This window comes from Lygodium microphyllum, chromosome 20 (assembly GCF_053477565.2).
Source record: "Lygodium microphyllum isolate KBCC chromosome 20, Lygodium_microphyllum_v1.1.10, whole genome shotgun sequence".
Classification (NCBI taxonomy): domain Eukaryota; kingdom Viridiplantae; phylum Streptophyta; class Polypodiopsida; order Schizaeales; family Lygodiaceae; genus Lygodium; species Lygodium microphyllum.
This window is the reverse complement of record NC_141154.1, coordinates 35,435,179-35,454,369: the sequence shown is the minus strand read 5'-3', so window position 1 is coordinate 35,454,369 and position 19,191 is coordinate 35,435,179. Positions and strand designations below refer to the sequence as shown.

At 40.8% G+C, this 19,191-nt stretch overlaps 1 protein-coding gene across 1 annotated transcript; it reads right to left on the bottom strand.

The window, feature by feature from the left end:
• Positions 1-296: 296 nt before the first annotated feature.
• On the bottom strand, positions 297-17,136 carry LOC148018833 (uncharacterized). The gene is made up of 4 exons (XM_087701264.1): positions 16,966-17,136; positions 16,679-16,887; positions 16,473-16,588; positions 297-427 (listed from the first exon to the last, which is right to left on the bottom strand). Exons 1-4 carry the CDS (start codon positions 17,134-17,136, stop codon positions 297-299), a joined length of 627 nt encoding a protein of 208 aa, XP_087557390.1.
• Between the last annotated feature and the right edge of the window lie 2,055 nt (positions 17,137-19,191).

Sequence of the window (19,191 nt, the reverse complement as noted above, 5' to 3'; positions counted from 1 at the left end):
CGCACGGGAATACCCTTCACGGGGAAAAAGCGGTCAATGGATAACTTTAGTGCAAATTTTTTTATTAATTACCCCTCCCCTCAGCCGATGCATCGTAGGGGAGAGGAGTGTGAGAGGGAGGGTGAGTAGTCCTTAAGAGGTGGAGCGCATGGGGGAGGGAGAAGTCATGCAAGTATGCCACGGGGGTGGCTATCCCCCCCTTAAAGGCTATATAACCTCCCCCTTAAGCATGGGGGGGAGGCACGAAGGGAGAGAAGGAGGATTTGGACGCCATGCTGCAACCCGCCATCGCCGCCCTACTGCGCCACGCAGCCCGCCAGGCTGCCGCCTTCATCTCCACGATCACCATCTCCATCATCAAAATCATCACCATCGTCCTTTTCTTCACCCTCTCCATCATCACCATTCCTTCTTCCACGTTTCCTGTCTAAGACAGAAGTATAGAAGCTTCTAAAGCAAAGCTTCCATAAGACTTGTGCACACAGCCTTCCCTGGGATCCTTAAAACCGCGCCTTGTAAATGAAATTCCTGCACGAGAGGGAGTAGGCAGATTTAGAGACTGAATTGCCAAAGGCTGGAGGAAGTTCGAAGATCAAAAAAGGGCAAGGACGAGTTTGCAGAGTCAAGAGTCCACGTCATCGATGGCCCCCAAACAAAAGACGCAAGGCACTCATGCGGGAGCCTCCAACCCAAGTTTACACATGGACATCACTACGAGTCCTCATGCCCAGGTTCTTAAAAGATAAATTCTGCATAAAAAGGAATGCATTAGGCACATTTAATTTTCATGGGAAGAATGCATTTACGCATGTCTCTAATTCATGTAGTCAAGTTAAAATACATTTGGGAAATTTATCTCCTTGGACGATTTACAAGAGTTAGTGCATGTCGTGCATTTGGGTTTGCTTGCATTTCCAAGTTGCAAATCCTAAGCGCATATTGCGTAGGTTTAAAAAGATGAAATTGTTTAATTTCATCTTTGATTGGCCGCAGAAAAGAAAAGCGCATAAGGCATTTAGATAGTAATTTTCTACTTGTGGATTCGTATGAGATAATCGTTGTCATCCAGTGGATGTTGTCCAAGTAGTTGCATTGCATGGAAATGAAACCATGAACTTGCCCGTTGCATGCGAAGATGCTTGCATTTTTAAGTTGGGTTGAGTGCCGCTGAATGGATTAAGTTAACAATAGTCTTATGACATTCGTCATGCATGAACTTCATTTATCGAAGTTGTATCTAGAAAAGGTTGCATGTCACATATTCGTCATGCATGAACTTCCTTTATCGAAGTTGTATCTAGAAAAGATTGCATGTCATATTAAAGCCTGAAATTCAATTGCATTAAACGAAAGGTTGTAGGCATAGCTCTTGATGTAAATCTATGTAGGTTTTATGCAAGTTATTCCCCAAATTGTCAATCATCATGATTTTAGCAAGGAAAAGAAATGGTCATTGCAAACCTTATTGTTGCATAGAAGTAATGAATTGCATATTTGCACGTAATGTGATGTCTTGCAACTATTTACACCTTTAGAACAAATTTAGCATCTCTAAGAAAAGATCATTTCTTGCGCAAGACAAGTAGACCGATTTAGCTAAATCACTTGTAATGACATAACCCACATGGGATTCTTAAAAGCATAAGTAGTTAGTACAACGAACACCTCAAAGTGCTAGCTAGGGTTTAGTATGCTAAAAATTCTGCCTAGTATCACACTTGGGATGCCAAGTCAAGACTTGCAAACCCAAAGGTCCTACCCACATTCACGGAATGTTAGGGTTAATTAGTCGCCCATACAATAATGATCTATGGTTTTACCCTAAGGATTTAATGGGACCTGAAATGGGCCGGCACTGGCTATAGCACTAGCCGGACCTCATGCTCATGACACACAAACACCCTCACGGTCTTGCAGACCAGGAGCGTCAATCTAATGCTGAAGGACAAACTGCCCTAAAGCTTAATTCCTGTGTTTATAGTTTATAGTCCAACATTTCCCTAAAACTCCTCAGAGGGAGATCCCAAAGTACTTAGGCATAATGCCTCGTCACACACATATAGGAGGCACTCCACCGACTAATAGTCGGAGCCCCACTGCAGCTCTCCTACATCTCAGGGATTGGCCCTTTGATGCGCTGCTAAACATATAACACAAACGAGCACAAACTCCTCTCTTTTATATTTCTCATATTTCCAGGAGATATACCATGCTTCCTCACTTCATAGTCCATTAGGAAACCGGCCCTCTACCCTACGGCAAGGGATAACCTCACACTCTCAATCGTGGGTCAAAGTCCTAAGCAAACAATTGCTATGCAGTCCAGGAGATTTTCCTTCGATACCATGAACCATGCATATGCATAATGTGAATGGTTTAGTGCACAAACAATAGAAAAGCAGCATTGTGCATCGTGCGAAGCCAATCTTTACATGATTTCCATGCTAATGTTTATGTGTTGAAACGAGGAGAGACACCGAGCCTTATGCTCATGCTGCCTTTTCCTTTATTTTAAAACAACATCCTATAGCCATGATGCAACACATAAATCAGATTTAGGATTGTACTTTGATGCTCAAACTCCCCTCTCACCCTACCGTTTAATGTTTTGCAATCGTTGATAGGTGTAAGAGTCGTTTTATGTGTATTTCTTTGTAGAGAAAGCAATAAATACGGACAAAAACATAGAAATGAGGGTAAATCAAGGCTAACATCGTGCTCTACCTTCATTATACATTGCACAAACACTTATGTAATTTTCTGGAATTTTCCTTTTATCGTTTTCTAATTTTCTCCCATTTTATACCCATTTTCCACCATTTTTTGGTATTTTTCCTCTATTATCTCCAATAAAAATGACTAGAAATCGAGATTGATTATGGGCTATGGCCCTTAGGTTCTTTGATAGCAAAATTTTAGGTTTTATTGATGTTATATCTCATGTTTCCCCTATATTTTGCAAAAAAATCCCATTTTGCCTCTTAAACGCGTGTTTTACGGGTTTTATACCATTAATTTCAGTCATAACACTTATGGTTTTCTGATTTTCTAAGCATAAACTGATCAAACTCATAGCAAACAACAACATAATGCATAATCAGCCCATGGGAACAATATTTCATCACCCAAATAGCATAAAAACTCATTTTTTCTTCATAAAAATTGAATTACCGCTTAGGATTTGTGTCTCGAGATCTCGGTTTTACTATGGGACTGCGTGTCAGCCCTCATTCAATGTCCAACATTTTCAAGAATAGCACTCTTTATGTCTTCATCCACCCGGAAGCAATCCGGTCTCATCCGGACAAGCTTTTCTCCATCATTCTTCATTGTCTTCTTCCACACAAGAACAGCCCCTTAAGGGAGAGAGAGGTGTCAAGATTGTGGGAGAGAAGGAAGGAGTCTCACTTGTAGCTTTCTTGCTTGCACAATGGGGGAATACACACAAGGGTGGAGGCTGAAAACAGTTTTCCTCTTCTTAGTTGTGTAAGCCAAAAGAACTCTAATACAAAGAAATAGAAGAACCCTATATATGGGTCTCAAACCAAAGACAACTAACTAAGGTGGCATACTAACTGAGCCACGAACTAGAGTAGATAAGGATAGCTGTCGTCTAGCTATTATTCATGGGCGGTGTACCAACCGCGTCTGCAACTGACAAGTCGGTGACATAAATACGCAACGGTCACCCTGGCGTATCACGAGTGGAGCTCGATATCTCAACACTCCCCCTCGAGCTCAATCCCAATTCCTACACACCAAGCAGGTCTCTGAACTTGCGCAGCTTCTCTGCGCCCAATGCCTTCGTAAATATGTCAGCTACCTGATCCTCTGTGCTGGCATAAGCTAGATCAATAAGACCTAGTAAAACCCTCTCTCACACATAGTGATAATGCACCTCAATGTGCTTTGTTCTAGCATGATAGACTGGGTTATTTGCCAAGTGTATACTACTCATGTTGTCACAATAAATGACAACTGGCCCATCTGTAGGCTGATGCATATCATAAAGTAGCTTATGCAACCAAGCTACCTCACATGCAGCCATTGCTGCACCCCTGTACTCGGCCTCTGTGCTCGACAAGGCAACTGTAGGCTGTTTCTTGCTGCTCCAAGTGACTGCAGCACCCCCAAAAGAGAACACATATCCACTGGTAGATCGTCTATCAGAAATGCTACCAGCCCAATCAGCATCAGTGTATCCATGCAACTGTATCTGAACCCCAGTCTCATAAAATAGTCCATACTGCAATGTGGACTTCACATACCTGAGTATGCGTCTAGCCGCATCCAAATGCGATTTCCTTGGAGCCTGCATAAACTGACTTACCAATCCAACAGCATAGCTCAAATCTGGCCTGGTAATAGTCATATAAATCAAGCTTCCTACTATGCGTCTGTACATAGTAGGGTCTTCCAGAAGCTCACCTGCATCTGCGCTCAACTTCACATTTTGCTCCAAAGGAACTGAAATAGGCATACAGCCTGTCATCCCATATTTGGACAGCATGTCCAATCCATACTGCCTCTGCAAGAGCTGTATCCCACTTGGTGATCTAATCACCTCAATGCCCAAGAAATAGCGCAGCTCTCCCAAATCCTTCATCTCAAACTTCTGCTTCAATAGCATTTTCACATGAAGGATATCTTCATCACTGTCACCTGTCATAATCAAATCATCAACATAAATGACAAGCAACATAATACCTTTCTCTGTTTTTCTCACATAAAGTGAGAAATCTGCCTTGGAAATCTGAAAGCCAATAGTGACAAGATACTGTCCTATCTTGTCAGACCATGCTCTAGGTGCTTGCTTCAAGCCATACAAAGCTTTCTTCAACCTGCAAACAAACTCAGGATGAACAGCATGTACATAACCTGGTGGCTGCTCCATATAGACCTCTTCTTGCAAATCACCATGCAAGAAGGCATTCTTTACATCCATCTGATGTAAAGACCATCCCTTTGATGCAGCCATAGCAATGACTGCTCTTACGGTTGCCATCCTTGCAACCGGACTGAATGTTTCTTCATAGTCAATGTCATATGTTTGTGCATACCCCTTGACTACTAATCTTGCCTTGTATCTGTTCACAGAACCATCTGCATTGTGCTTCACCTTATAAACCCACTTACAGCCAATTGCATTCTTACCTTTAGGCAAAGGTACCAATTTCCATGTAGCATTTTCTTCCAAGGCATCCATTTCTTCATCCATGGCTTTCTCCCATTTTTCTTTTCCCATGGCTTGCTCAAAAGAAGTGGGTTCTGGTTCCTGTATCACTTTGACCATATATGCATAGTGAATGGCTGTAAATCCATCATATTTCAGCCTATCCACAGGATACCTAGCTCTCGTAGACCTGCGCAAAGTAGGTTCACTCCCAGGTGCTCTCAAAACATCCCTGGTCTTCCTTACTCCAGGTGTAACAATAGAAGGAATACCCAACTCATCATCAATGCTCTGTTCTGAACCACTGGATTCACCATCCACATAAGAGTGACCTGCATTCACATCAAACATGGGCTGATCAACCTTCTCTTTTCCTTTTCGTGATACCTGCATACCACTATCTGTATTGCTTTGAGAAGATTCTCCTGATCTCAATCTGCCTGTCCATGGCGAAGAATGTGAACCACTGCTAGAGGATGCTCCAGGTCCACTAATATTTTGTGACTGCTACTGTGAATTCTGTGCAGCATTACCATTTTGTGCATCTACATCATCAATCACATTTACTGGTTTATACCAGCTACTCCTCTCATCAAAAACAACATCTCTGCTCACTGTAAACTTACGAGTAGAAGGGTTATAGCATCTATACCCTTTTTGCTGCAGAGAGTAACCAATAAAGATGCACTTCTCAGCTTTTGGATCCAACTTGGATCTCAACTCATCTGGCACATGTACATAGGCAATGCAACCAAAAATTTTCAAATGAGAAATATCTGGTTTCCTACCAGTATACCTCTCCTCTGGAGTCATCCCATGTATTGCTGCAGTGGGAGTCCTGTTCATTATGTAGACTGCTGTAGCAACTGCTTCGGCCCAATAAAAATCTGGCAGGTCTTTTTCATTGAGCATGGCACGAGATACCTCTCCAATATGCCTATTTTTCCTTTCTGCAATTCCATTTTGTTGTGGGGTATGACTGCATGAATATTGCTGCTTTATGCCATGCTCCTGCAGGAACCTTGCAAACTCATTTGAGAGGTACTCTCCCCCTCCATCTGACCTTAGGCATTTTATTTGCAGACCTGTTTCTTTTTCAGCCATAGCTTTAAGAGTTTTGAAATGCCCAAAAACTTCACTTTTCTTTTTCATAAAATACACCCAAACTTTTCTGCTATAGTCATCAATAAAAGAGACAAAATAATGACAGCCTCCAAGAGATGCAGATTTAGTAGTCCACACATCAGAGTGGATTAATTCCAATGGCTTCTTACTCTCTTGAACATGTCTAGGAAATGGTTTCCTTGCCTGTTTTCCAAATTGACAGGCTTCACATACCTTATGCATTTCTGCAACCTTGAATTTAGGCAAACCTGCAACAATATTTTGGGCCTGCATTGATTTAAGTCGCTGTACATTAACATGACCAATGCGTTTATGCCAGATATCAATATCTGCAACTACACCGGTCCCATGTGCAAACATTGCTGCACTCAACTCAGACATGTCTGCATCCAACGTAAACATTCTGCCCTTCTTCTTTCCTTTTGCTATCAAGCGACCTTTATTTTTCATATCCTCAACAAAGCATCCATGAGGATTAAATCTGACCTGCAAGCCCTGCTCAACCATTTGACCAACAGAAACCAGATTCTTGGTGATATTCGGGACATGAAATACATCAGACAGATATTTCTTTTTCCCATCCTGCATAGACAAAGGAATTTTTCCAATCTGCACAATAGGATGTGCAGTATCATCACCAGTCTCCACAAATCCTGGTTTTTCCATTTTCCTTGCATCCTCCATCCATTCTGCATGACCTGTCATGTGGTTTGATGCACCTGAGTCAACATACCATACATCATTGCTTTCTTCTGCACTTGTCACAGAATTGTTCATGTGCTGCACCATAAACAAATGCTCATTTCTGTCATCACCCTGTCTACTAGAAGATGCATAATTCCCTTGTTGCAGTTTTCCATTCATGATGTCATTCTGCTTTTTATAGCAGTCTTTAGCCATATGACCCATTTTACCACAGTAGTAGCATTCAACATTGCTGTTTGTATTTTGGCCTCTTTGCCATCCACCACGACCTCTTTGGCTCCCCCTGCCTCTAGAGTTACCACGTCCTCCTCCATAGGACTGGTTTTCTTGAGTTTGCTGCATATTCTGATTTCTACCACGGCCTCCAAATCGGCCTCCTCTACCTCTGCCTCTACCTCTTCCAGCATTTGAGTAGAAGACAGCTTCTTTTGAAGTTCCTCCTGAAGAAGATGCACCACCATTTCTCTGCTCCTCAGAAATTAGAAGAGCAATCAACTCCTCAAAATCAGGAAATCTTTCACGGACAGAAATGGATGTCCAAAACTGCGCATAATCCTTTCCTAGACCATTCAAGGTCACAGAAACTAAGTCATCATCTTCCACTGGCGACCCAATGGAAGCAAGTGCATCTGCAATCTTCTTCACCTTCATGTGGTAGTCATTGATGCTCATATTTTCTCTTTGCACATTATGCAACTCTTGCTTGAGCTGCATTTTCCTGGCTTGAGTATTTGTGCTATATATTTTTGACAAAGTATCCCATGCCTCCTTTGGCGTACTTGCATCCTGAATATGCACAATCATAGAGTCTGAAATACTGATAGACAGCCAGTACATAACTTTCCTGGCTCTCTCATGCCATGCTTTAAATGCCTGCATTTGCTGTTGATTGGGAACATCAGGAAGAACTGGTTCTTCTTCATTTCCTACAACAAATTCCCAATATCCTTTTCCCATAAGGAAATTCGTCATTCTAAACTTCCATGCTTGGAAGTTGTTCTTGTCAAGCTTTTCAGTGACAATCTGTGAGAGAGAATCAGACGCCATTACAGAACACTGCAAAAAATTCTGTCACTACAAAAAACACAGCTTCACCCTCACAAGGGCAAATCTGCAAAACTGGCGAAAGTGGTATTTGACTACACAGTCACTTCCTAGTGACGATTTTGCATAAACAGGAACCAAGGATGATTCTGAAACTCCCAATGTCTCTGCACATAAGCATACGATGCAATTTCTATGGTAACTTTTCACCGACCTGTAGAACGTAGAACAGTGGTCGCACACCATAAAACTGGGCCTTTTTCTGAGTGCGTGCAGAAAACTTCCGCCTCCAAAACAGGCCCCGAAATGGCCTCAAATCAAAAAAACAGGGTCGCCAAGGGCTAAAGCCCTTACCCGTAGCATATACTGCCCTCTTGCTTCACCGCGAAGGGCGTCTCAACCTGAGACAATGCACTCCTGCACTTTCCGGCTGTGCTACCTGCAGAGATCTGCTCCCAAAACAGAAAATGAAAGCAACACTGCTCCTCTTACCAGAACACCGCGAGCTTGGCTTGCTTTCTTGAGCTCCTTACCACGAACAAGGCTCTGATACCATGTCAAGATTGTGGGAGAGAAGGAAGGAGTCTCACTTGTAGCTTTCTTGCTTACACAATGGGGGAATACACACAAGGGTGGAGGCTGAAAACAGTTTTCCTCTTCTTAGTTGTGTAAGCCAAAAGAACTCTAATACAAAGAAATAGAAGAACCCTATATATGGGTCTCAAACCAAAGACAACTAACTAAGGTGGCATACTAACTGAGCCACGAACTAGAGTAGATAAGGATAGCTGTCGTCTAGCTATTATTCATGGGCGGTGTACCAACCGCGTCTGCAACTGACAAGTCGGTGACATAAATACACAATGGTCACTCTGGCGTATCACGAGTGGAGCTCGATATCTCAACAAGAGGGAGGAGAGAGAAAGACTGAAATCAGAGATCTCCATTGAGGCCACCATTTGACAGGCGAAGCACAGCGATAGAGTCAGCATATAGAGGGGAATCACTGCCAATGATCATTTGGGGGGGGTTGTTTGTAACCTGCATGCCATGATGAGAGAGGAGGAGGCGCATTTTTCGGCGCATCCCGGCGCCTCCTCTCTCCATGTTTTGCTTCTTCCTTTTCATGAAAGTTTCATGCTACATTAAAATTTTGGGCTCCCAAAGGTCACTTGCCCATTTGACCAAAGTTTTGTCCACCTCTTCGCATCTTGACCATTTCCTTGGCCATTTCCCCGTCCGGACTCCGAATAGAGCTCTAAAAAATCTTGGGCGTCCAGCTTGACATCCCGCATTGGCCGACAACTCCTTACAACCCACACGGCACTCTGAAAAATTATCAAAAATCAACAAGTGTCGCTCGGGTGCCTTTAAAGCACTTTGACGCTTAAAATCGTCCCAACTCGAGCCGCAGCCTTCGACGTTGTATATTTTTCCCTTGATATTCGTAATTTTTAGCTATTTTTAAGCACTTATCTTGATATTAGCTAAAGGATAATAAATTCGTTAATGGCAACGTTCTTTCTGCCAAGGCATTTATAAACCTCCGATAGTACCCTATCGATTAGAAAGCTATGAACCTCTTTCGGAGTACGTGGTGGTGGATCAGAATGACATGCTAAGAGCTATAGGCCTCTCTAGACCACTTTATCAGTTGGCAAAAAGGGCCGTTAAGGATAGTATTAACCTTCCTACACCAGTAGAGGTGGAAACAGAAGAGGTCAGAGACCCTAAAGGGTTGAAACTAGATCATGACTAATATGAAGATTATAATGACCCAGTGTTGATCCCAAGAAAGAGGACTAAATGCCCTCCTCCTTATAGGGATCTCTAAGTGTTTCATGGGTTGGTAAATGAGGACCCGATGTTGTACTTAAAAGAATATGGCCTAGCTTGTCTTGCAAGCGAGTATGATGATATACATCCGATGCTTGTATTCTCAAGTACCCTGAAGGGAGAAGATAGAAAATGGTATTGGAGCCTCCCAAGAGGGTCGATTAAATCATTTGAGGAGCTGCATGATAAATTTTTAGATGAATATGAAAAGAGGTTGCTTATGACCTAGGTCTTAGGGTAGCTTATGCAGATAAGACAAGAGTCTTACCCTTCTGCTAAAGAATACGCTAGAGCCTTTGACCATATCCTGAGACTTTGGCCAAGAAGAGCTACTATGTTTCCTAAGGATATGCTATGTGAGCTCTTTATGCGTGGCTTAGAGATTAATATGAAAATCCAAGTGAAGATGCAAGATCCTAAGTCATTAAATGAGGCCAAGAGGCATGCAATTGACTATGAGTAGTATATTCAAAGACGTTGGGAAAACTTTTGGAGTTTCCCCCGCTTGTTGCAAGTGCATCCAAATATCCAACCAATTTTGCAAAGAGAAAATCCTTTCGCTAATACCAAGACGACCTTAGCGGGAGATCTTGGTGGTCAAAATCTCCAAGTATAAAGTGACAATCCTATGAACAGTGATAATATGCCTCTTGGGGATAAAAAGATTCCACGGCTAGCAAGTCCCATCAAGGCTTGCAATAGTTCCATGAGAAGTAATTGCAATGGCAGCATTGATAGGACCATCGGGCCTATGAGTATGGATAATCATGCTATGAGGGGTCTAGTTGTGCTACTAGTAAGGCTCTTGATGAGAAGTCTTTTCAATTTAGTAATGAATCATGCTTTCGAGTAGATGCTATTCCTTTTAGTAAAAGCATGGTTCCTATGGCTAAACAGTTGCAAAATGGACAAAGGAAAGGGAAGACGTCTCATATGAAGAAGGTGTACCATGCATAAGGTCCACCTATGCTGAGTAGAAGCCCTAAGGATGTGAGGCCATCTAGCTATATAGAAATAAGCCCGCTTTGAGTCCATTAGACCAATGTGGCAAAATGAGGCAGTCTAAGAATATGAAAAGGAATATGAGATGGGTTTGGAGACCCAAAATTTCTAAATGTGTGGTTGGTGTGCCAGATGAAAGGCCAGGAATTCCATGTGGATATGCCTTAACGATTTCCCAAGTGGATGAGATCAATGGCCATAATGACACATCTGACAATATGCACAGCCTAAGATGCATCTATTGATGGGCCTAGGGTTGAAGTTCTACCTAGTTTGGGTTGCAACATTGACCTATGCCAAAATCCAAACAGGGAAGGTTCGAATGAGCACAAAGCTATGATTCATGAGCCCAATGAGATCATTCATTTAACTCATAGTACCCAAGAAGAGATGGCCCTTATTATTGAGATATCAGTAGAAAGGCTTGGGCTAGTGGATCTACAAAAGCCCAAGATCAAGATTTGAACTAACTCGCATAAGTAGCATGAGGCTAGTCCTCATATTTTATGCTATCTTTGGTATCTTTGTTAGTTTGATAGGATGTGGTCTATATGCCAAGAAGACCATGTATTGCATGGATTAGAATGACCTATTCATTTTAGGCCAAGAGGGCCATTTGTTTGTTTAGTACAAGTGCGGTTAACGTTTTTTGTTCTAGTGTTGTGCTAGATAGATTACATGGAACCTGGGGGGGAGCCTTTCCTGCGTTGGTGCTTCTTGTGGCCCAATCCAGGTGATATCTTTCCTTTATGAGTACCTTATTTTTATACTATATATGTCTGGTTACTTGTGAGGGATTTCTTTTCTTGCTGGAGACTAGCAATCAAGGCATGAAGTCCCAAGTTTAGGTTAGGTATGTCTATGGGAGGTCTGAGCAATTGTTGCCTTCTGCAAAGGCATTGCCAGGCACCGAAAGATGTGTTTTAGATGGCAATCCTAGTGATCTTGTTCTGCTGACCTGTTAAGCGGCTGTTCTAGGAGTAAAATCTTGATTGAATAGCTAAAGAATAAAAATATACATTAGTGTGTAAAAAGGGTTTCTAACCTCTATAAAAATAAAAAATGAAAGAAAGAAAAATCCTTGAGCAGTTGTTCATTGCCTTGTGAAGGCATGATAGGTTCCTAGGGACGATCGAGGCCGATGTCTTATCTTCCTAGGGGTAGCAACTAGCTGAAAAGCAAAGAAAAATAAGGAAGGTTGGAACGAAAATAAAAGTGAGCGTCAAAAAAGGATTAAGTGTTGCCTTACGAGGGCTTGGTAGGTTCTTGGGTACCAAGACATGACCTAAGGCCGATGCTCTGTTCTCCTTGGGTCACTACATTCAGCTCCCTCCTTTTTACATGCTCGAGTATGGAAAATAAAAGCCTAAAAGGATAATGCGCTAAAAGACAATATTTCTTGATCAAGCTATAGGAGTTCTCGCCTAGTAGGAGCTCCTAGTTGAGTTGTCCTCAGTTAGAAAGATAGTTTAGACCACCACTTAGGATCACCTCTTTGATAGTTCTTTTTAGCTTGGCCATGTTGGAGTAGTTGGTTAGTGATTAGCTTTGGGCTTTCTGTTAGATTATGCTAGGCCTACTCCTTGTGGATTTCATGCCTTGGTTTTGTCAGGGCATAGGGTGAGAGTTGTTATGTGTTTTGTTGTGTATCTATTTTGTATCAGCTTGATGCTCTTTCTGATTATGCATGTGCAGATTTGTTCGTGGGATTCGAGAGGCTGAGTCACCATATCCCGTGGTTGACAATGAGAGCTCGATCTTAGGACCCGATTTGGACCCGTTCTTGAAGCATTGGAGCTCGTTGTTTTGGAGTCGCAAAGTACTCGAGAGGAGTTAAAGAGCCAATTTTCATCAAAAATCAAATGGTGGCAGATGGCCGAGTTGGAGTTTTCCTAGATGCATTTCGACATCTAGAATCCAACGCAAGTCTCAGTTCATCGATCGGATGTCCTTTTATCCCCCATTTAATCCCCACAAGGATTGTCATTGTAAATCAACTACTAGATTTGGGAGCTGGAAAGTGTGCAACAAATGCCAACTTTATAGATTTCGATGTTGCGAAGTTGCCTGTCCAAAAAGATCTCAAATCCGAGTTTATTTGCCCCCTCAAAACTGAAATATCCACTTGCAGGACAGTGTGAACACAAAAAGGTTGAACCGGTTATTTTAATGTTTTAAACCTTAGGCTTAATAAGAAGCCTCAAATTAATGCACAAATTGTCTTATGGAGAGGGAAGCATCAATGCACCTCCTCAAATTTTCCCGATGCCTGTCTGATACACATCCGTTTGGAGCAAGAAAGGGAGATTCTTGATCAAGACGCAGAGAGGAACGAGATGGCTATAAGCTTGCCCGTTTTAATGGATGATTTAAAAATCTGATTTTCTAGTATTTCTCTCTCCTCTCTCCTCTCCCCTCTCCCCTCTCCCCTCTTAGCGACTGTTCATATGCATCAATGAAAGAGAGAAGGGGGAGGGGGTGATGACGATTTTGAAGCAAAGGATGCTAATGGAGTGGTAGAGGATGTAGATCGAGGGTAGAGAGTATGTCCATGGCAAGAGGAAAGTGTTAGCGGCCTCTCAATCTCGAGATATGTGCCTTGAACAAGCGGGTTTTTATGAGTAAGTGGTCTTTTTCTTTGTTTGATGAAAGATAATTGAAGCAAATGATTGTTGATGATTGATCTTGATTGCATATGTTGAACTATCTTGAAAATGAAATAAAAAACTAGAAATTTTGATGACATAATAATTTTTTCTCAAAACACGTAAAACCCGCAAAGTACAGTTTTTGACGAAATCATGGAAATTGGGGGGTTTTGTGAGTGTTTTGAGTTCCCATGGGGTAAAAATGAATATAAAAATGGACTGAGTGCTTTTGATCAGTGGGAGCTCACAAGTCTGATTTCTTTCAAAAATTTTGAAAAAAACAAATAGAAATAAATAGAGAAAAATGAAGTAAATTAGATTTTTTACAATAAATAATTAGAGAAAAAATATGATTAATATTTATGAATGTGTAGCAAGGTTGAGGTATGAGGATTAAGCCTTAGCTCATCCTTGTTTTTATGTTTTAGTGCGTTTTTATTGCTTTCCATATGAAAAAATGACATACAAATGAACCTTGAACCTATGCAACGTGGCAAAACCTAACCGGTTAGGGAGAAAAGAGATTGTAAAAGTGAGAGATTTCTTGAAATATATAAAATTCTGATTCATTTGGTTTATGCATAGCATATAGGCCAATAAAAATTTTAAGTTTAAGGAGACTAGTAGCATGAGGAAACTCGGTGCTAGTCATAGCAATGTAGCAACAAAGAGTAGATCGAAAATCATTAAAGAATTGTTTTGCACACCACGTGGCTAATTTCTAATCATAGAATGCTTTTGCACAATGGTCATACACGTGTGCATTTTGCATGCCACATGGTATAAAACCTAGATGTATAGCACTTGATTACCTAATAAATGCCCAAAGTGGAGTGTGTGAGGATCCTAGGCTGTAGGATAGAAGAGTGGTTCCTTGGGGTAAGTTTAGTGAGGAAATATCAACTCTTGGATCGTTTGATATACAAAAGAGTGGAGCTTGTGTGTTTGTTCCCTATGTTGAAGTAGCACATCAAGGGGCCAATCCCCGAGATGTAGGAGAGCTATAGTGGGGCCGCGGTGTTTCAACCAAGAGGTTGCCTCCTATGTATGTGGTACGTGGTATATTATACCAATGTGTATGGGATCTCTCTCTGAGGAGTAGGGGAAGGCAAGTGTTGGACTGTGTCCTATTACAAATGTAGGATCGATATTAGAGCTTAGTATAGCATGTCCCTAAGATGCTCCTAGCCACGAGGCCATGTGGGGTGTCTTGTGTGTCTTAGAGGTCCCTAGAGAGCCAGTGTCGCGCCTGTTTTAGGTCCTGACAATCTGTCCCAAAGAGATCTTAAAGTCATATAAAAAGGATATGGTTATTACGGAACATCATATTGGAGAATTTGGGAATGTCCCAAGTCCCACTTTCAAATAAGGGGTAAAGATTTGGACATGTGGCGAAATCTTAACCCATGCTTCAAATTGAGACTTGGAAAACAAACCTATATAGTAATTAGAGTAGACTTAACTTTTAAGTAAGGGGAAAATATTTGATTATGTGACCAAATATGAACTATATTGGGAATTCCCAAACTATATGAGAATTTCCAAATTCGCTAATATAGTGTTATAGGCTTTAGTGTGTACCTAAATTCTTTCTCATAGGATGTCTCAAAGGCATAGATAAAGCTTGGTCATTATTTCCTCTCCGAGGTAGAAGAGGATGCGACTAAAGGCCATAATGCTACATTTGATAGTAGGGACCGCCCTGAGATGCATCTATGTGATGGGTCTAGTCTTGAAGCTCTATCTAGTTTGGATCGTATCATTGACATATGTAAGGGTCCAATTAGAGAAAAGTTGAATAATCATAAATCCTTGATTCTCCCTATAGGAGGGGTTTCTGGAAAGTTGGGACAAGCGATCCATTTGAATGATGACCAAGAAGATGAGATATACCAACCTAATGATATCATTCATTCAGTTCATAGTACCTAAGAAGAGATGGCCATTATTACTGAGATATCAATAGAAAGGCTTGGGCTAGTGGATCTACAAAGGGCGTAGATCAAGGTTTTAACTGACTCGCATGTGTAGCATGATGCTAATCCTCATATTTTATATTATCCTTGGTATCCAAGTTAGTTTGATAGGATGTGATGTATGTGCCAAGGAGACCATGTATTGCATGGATTACAATGACCTATCTATTTTAGGCTAGGAGGGTTGGTTGCTTTGGATATTATGATCAGACTGCCTTAGGCCAAGATGGCCAATTAGGTTGCTATGAAATGCTTGATCTCTTTAGGCCAAGAGGGCCGTATGTATGTTTGGTGCAAGTACGTTTAATGGTTTTCGGTTTTAGTAATTGCATCATACAGGTTGATGAAGTCGCAGGAGGGAGCCTTTGCTGTGGAGGAGCTTCTTTGGCCATTCCAGGTGGTTTCATCCCCCTTTCCGAGTCTTTTCTCTTTTCCCTTAAGCAATTAATGATACATGTGTATGTAGAGTGCTATTATTTAGCAAGCTCTTCATTTGGAGCTTTTTAAGTGCTTCTTGAGGCTTTTTGGTCATCAGTTGGATTTTTTTGGTTATTTTATGGAGCTTTTTGTTTGATTATGTTATCGCTTTGTATTTAATTATTTTGCAATTTCAAACTAATTAGATCAATTATATTAGGATGTTGAATTGCAAACTAATCGCAAACTATTGAATGCTTTGATCTCTAACAAAAAATAGGTATGCAACTCCTTCTAAAGCATGAAGTTTTAGCATAATTTTATAAGTTTATGAAGTAATCCCAATTTAAGTGAGATCCAAAATCCATAGAGTCATACATAATTCCCGAGCATCATCAAGCCCCATGGCATGCACTACCAATACAAGGCATCATATTAAAAATAATGCAACTATAAATCATGTGAAATCATCATCGTCACTAGGATGAACAGATGGCGGTCCGCATGCCACATCAACCAAGCACTGGTTGTAGAGTCTAAAATCACCCTCAAGGCACATGCAAAAACGATGCATCTCTGTGCATGCTCTACCAAGGCCGCCACAACCTGAAAAAATATCCAGCACATAGTCGAGATCCTCTATGAACGTAGCAAGGAGCCACCTACAAAAGAAACCATTTAGTAACATCCATAACAAAAGCATGACATATCTCAATGCAAAGTATAAACCAGTCTAAGAGTGTATAACGCACCTATAAAAAACTAGTGATCTTTCTGCACCCCCTCGAACCTCTACACCATCCACATAAGTGTGCTCAAATGATGTGCCCTGGAGGTCTGTCTCGAAGAGGAAGCTACGAGAGGCAGGAAACCTGTATGGGCTAACCCTCTCGCCAGCCTCTCTATCATATGAAGGGACATGCATCCCTCGATAAAACAAGCCAATAGTAAGGTCCATGACCTAGCAATGCAGAGTCATCTTGTTAGCTACTTAAACTTTTATTTTAAAAAGTTACAAGTTTGTCTTCAACACACTTACCTCCTCTCGAGTATCAGGGTGTCTATATCCACCCTCACACACGAGAGTCCATGTGCGATGGAGCTTCAATCCAATGGCATGAGCTCCTCTAAACACTTTTCCAAAGTGTTGTGCAAGTCCCAAAGTCACCAAGAACCCCTCATCTGCCAAGAATCTATGGGCTAGGTCCATGACACCTTTGACAAGTGCACTAGAAAATGTATTCCATTCGGGAATCCCTTTCAAATGTAAAGATGTATAAGACCATGCAATATCGCATGAGTTTATAAACTAAACTAATGCAAGCACATATACCTTCTACCTCAAGGCCAACAACAAGCAAAGATGTAGGAAAATCTGCAAACAACAACTTAGCAACCTCATATGATGGGACACCATTACACTAGTAAGAGTTGATGGTATTTCCCTCCATGAAGCGCTTAATGCTAAAATTGAAAACAAAATAACAAAGCATAAGTAACCATTACAATAGATGTGTATATAGAGAATGGTGATAAAATATATCCATCCAATGTAAAATCGTCGATCGATGTCACGTCTACCAACAGAGCATCTACGATAGTTTGGTATTGAAATCCTATCATCAAAATAAAGTTTACTTGCAAATGTTGATGTTGGTTAAATGTTAAGACTCAGAATGTAAAGCTAGAAATCTACATACCTGTCTTGCGTATAGCGGGACGTCTACAAGTCTCTTGTATAGGCTCTGATGACTGAGTCATGAACGACATAGCCCGAGAAGGTGTAGTATATTGCAAAGATCCCTCAAAGTGACCCTTACTTTTTTCCTTTTCTTTCCAAATGCTATGCATGTCAAAACCATCTTTTTTGCCTAAAGTTGTAAAGAAAAATAGGAAGGAAAGCAAATTATTTAGTGTTTAATGTTTAGATTTTATATTATCTTCAAAAAAATATAAAAATTTACTTTTAACATGACTCTAATAATCCAAAAAATGATACTTGGTTCACCTTCTAATTCTTCATCCAATGAAACAACTTTCTCTTTGTGTTTAGACATTCGCTTTGTTGTACCAACCTCATTTGATTCACTTATATTACCTACGCAATATAAAGACAACAAAATAATACTTTAATAAATTGACTCGTCAAATGAAAATCCTAAACTCTATCATTCATGCAAATTGGCTTACCCTTGCTATGCTTCAATGCATCATCTATCGTGGGGATATTCTTTCGTTTTCCCATTGACTTTTTCTTCATTGTAGTATCAATAGTTGCATCGCTAATGGCACCTAAGTAGTGTGAAGTCAACACAATATAATATCATATTCATGCAAATTAGAAACAATGCCACTTGGATCAAACTAAAAATTTGCATTCCATCCAATATACCCTTTGCCATGCTACCACCACAAGTCGCCTTTATCCCCACAACATGAGGGACCATGTCTATTGTATTGGACATTTCTAATTTGCAAAAACAACAAAGTTAAGAAAACACAAAAGTCTAAAAAGTTATGATAAGTTTCATGTTAAACAAATACATTTTTAGAAAGTACCATTTCCTTCATCCTCTTCTTTGTGCATAGAAATTACTCTATTTTGTTCCAAAAATCCTGCATATAAGGCAAGTATTACTAAAACAAATAGCTAAGAGCAAGAGTTACCACATATTTACTATGTTTGGCTCTCAAAGTACTTACTCTCTCTTAATTCAATCTCTTGCCATGGAATGTCATCCAATGGATAGTCTATCCACCATGGACAAATACGCATTTCCCATTTCGACAGACCCCTCTCAAGCAGTGCTTTTGAGAACATACAATTTTCACATCCCAAGTCCATCCACTCCTCCACTAGAGGAGGGAGGCTTTCTAGCACTCCACTTTCCTGTAGACTACGCAACCATCTTTTCCAAAAACATAAGAACAAACAACAAAAGCACTCTTAAGTTAGAATACATTTGTACATATGGTATTTAGAAAATATGGTTTCTTTATACTAGAAATACTTGTATACCACCCTCTTGCTTGATTGTGTGAGCTCTGGAACCTTCTCAGAGTCTCCAACATTCTTCATTTCACCAAAAATATTTGCAAATGCCTTTAAAATATGTAAACGTCTTTGGCCTTTTAAAAAAACATCAAAGCCTCCTGGAATCTCAGTGCCATCAACTTGTAAGCTCCTAATCAATAAGGAGCATTCTCCAATCATATGAAACCAATACACCTCTTGCTTCATGTAGCTACGAAATCTCCTTGCATC

Excerpts from the sequence above, each read along its gene's own strand:
- LOC148018833 (XM_087701264.1), bottom strand. The coding sequence starts at position 17,136 with ATGGACCTAGCCCATAGATTCTTGGCAGATGAGGGGTTCTTGGTGACT. Across the intron at positions 16,589-16,678 it reads AGATCACTAGTTTTTTATAG|GTGGCTCCTTGCTACGTTCA; the intron begins GTGCGTTATACA and ends TTTCTTTTGTAG. Across the intron at positions 428-16,472 it reads TTTTTGCATGTGCCTTGAGG|ACAGGAAACGTGGAAGAAGG; the intron begins GTGATTTTAGAC and ends CTTCTGTCTTAG.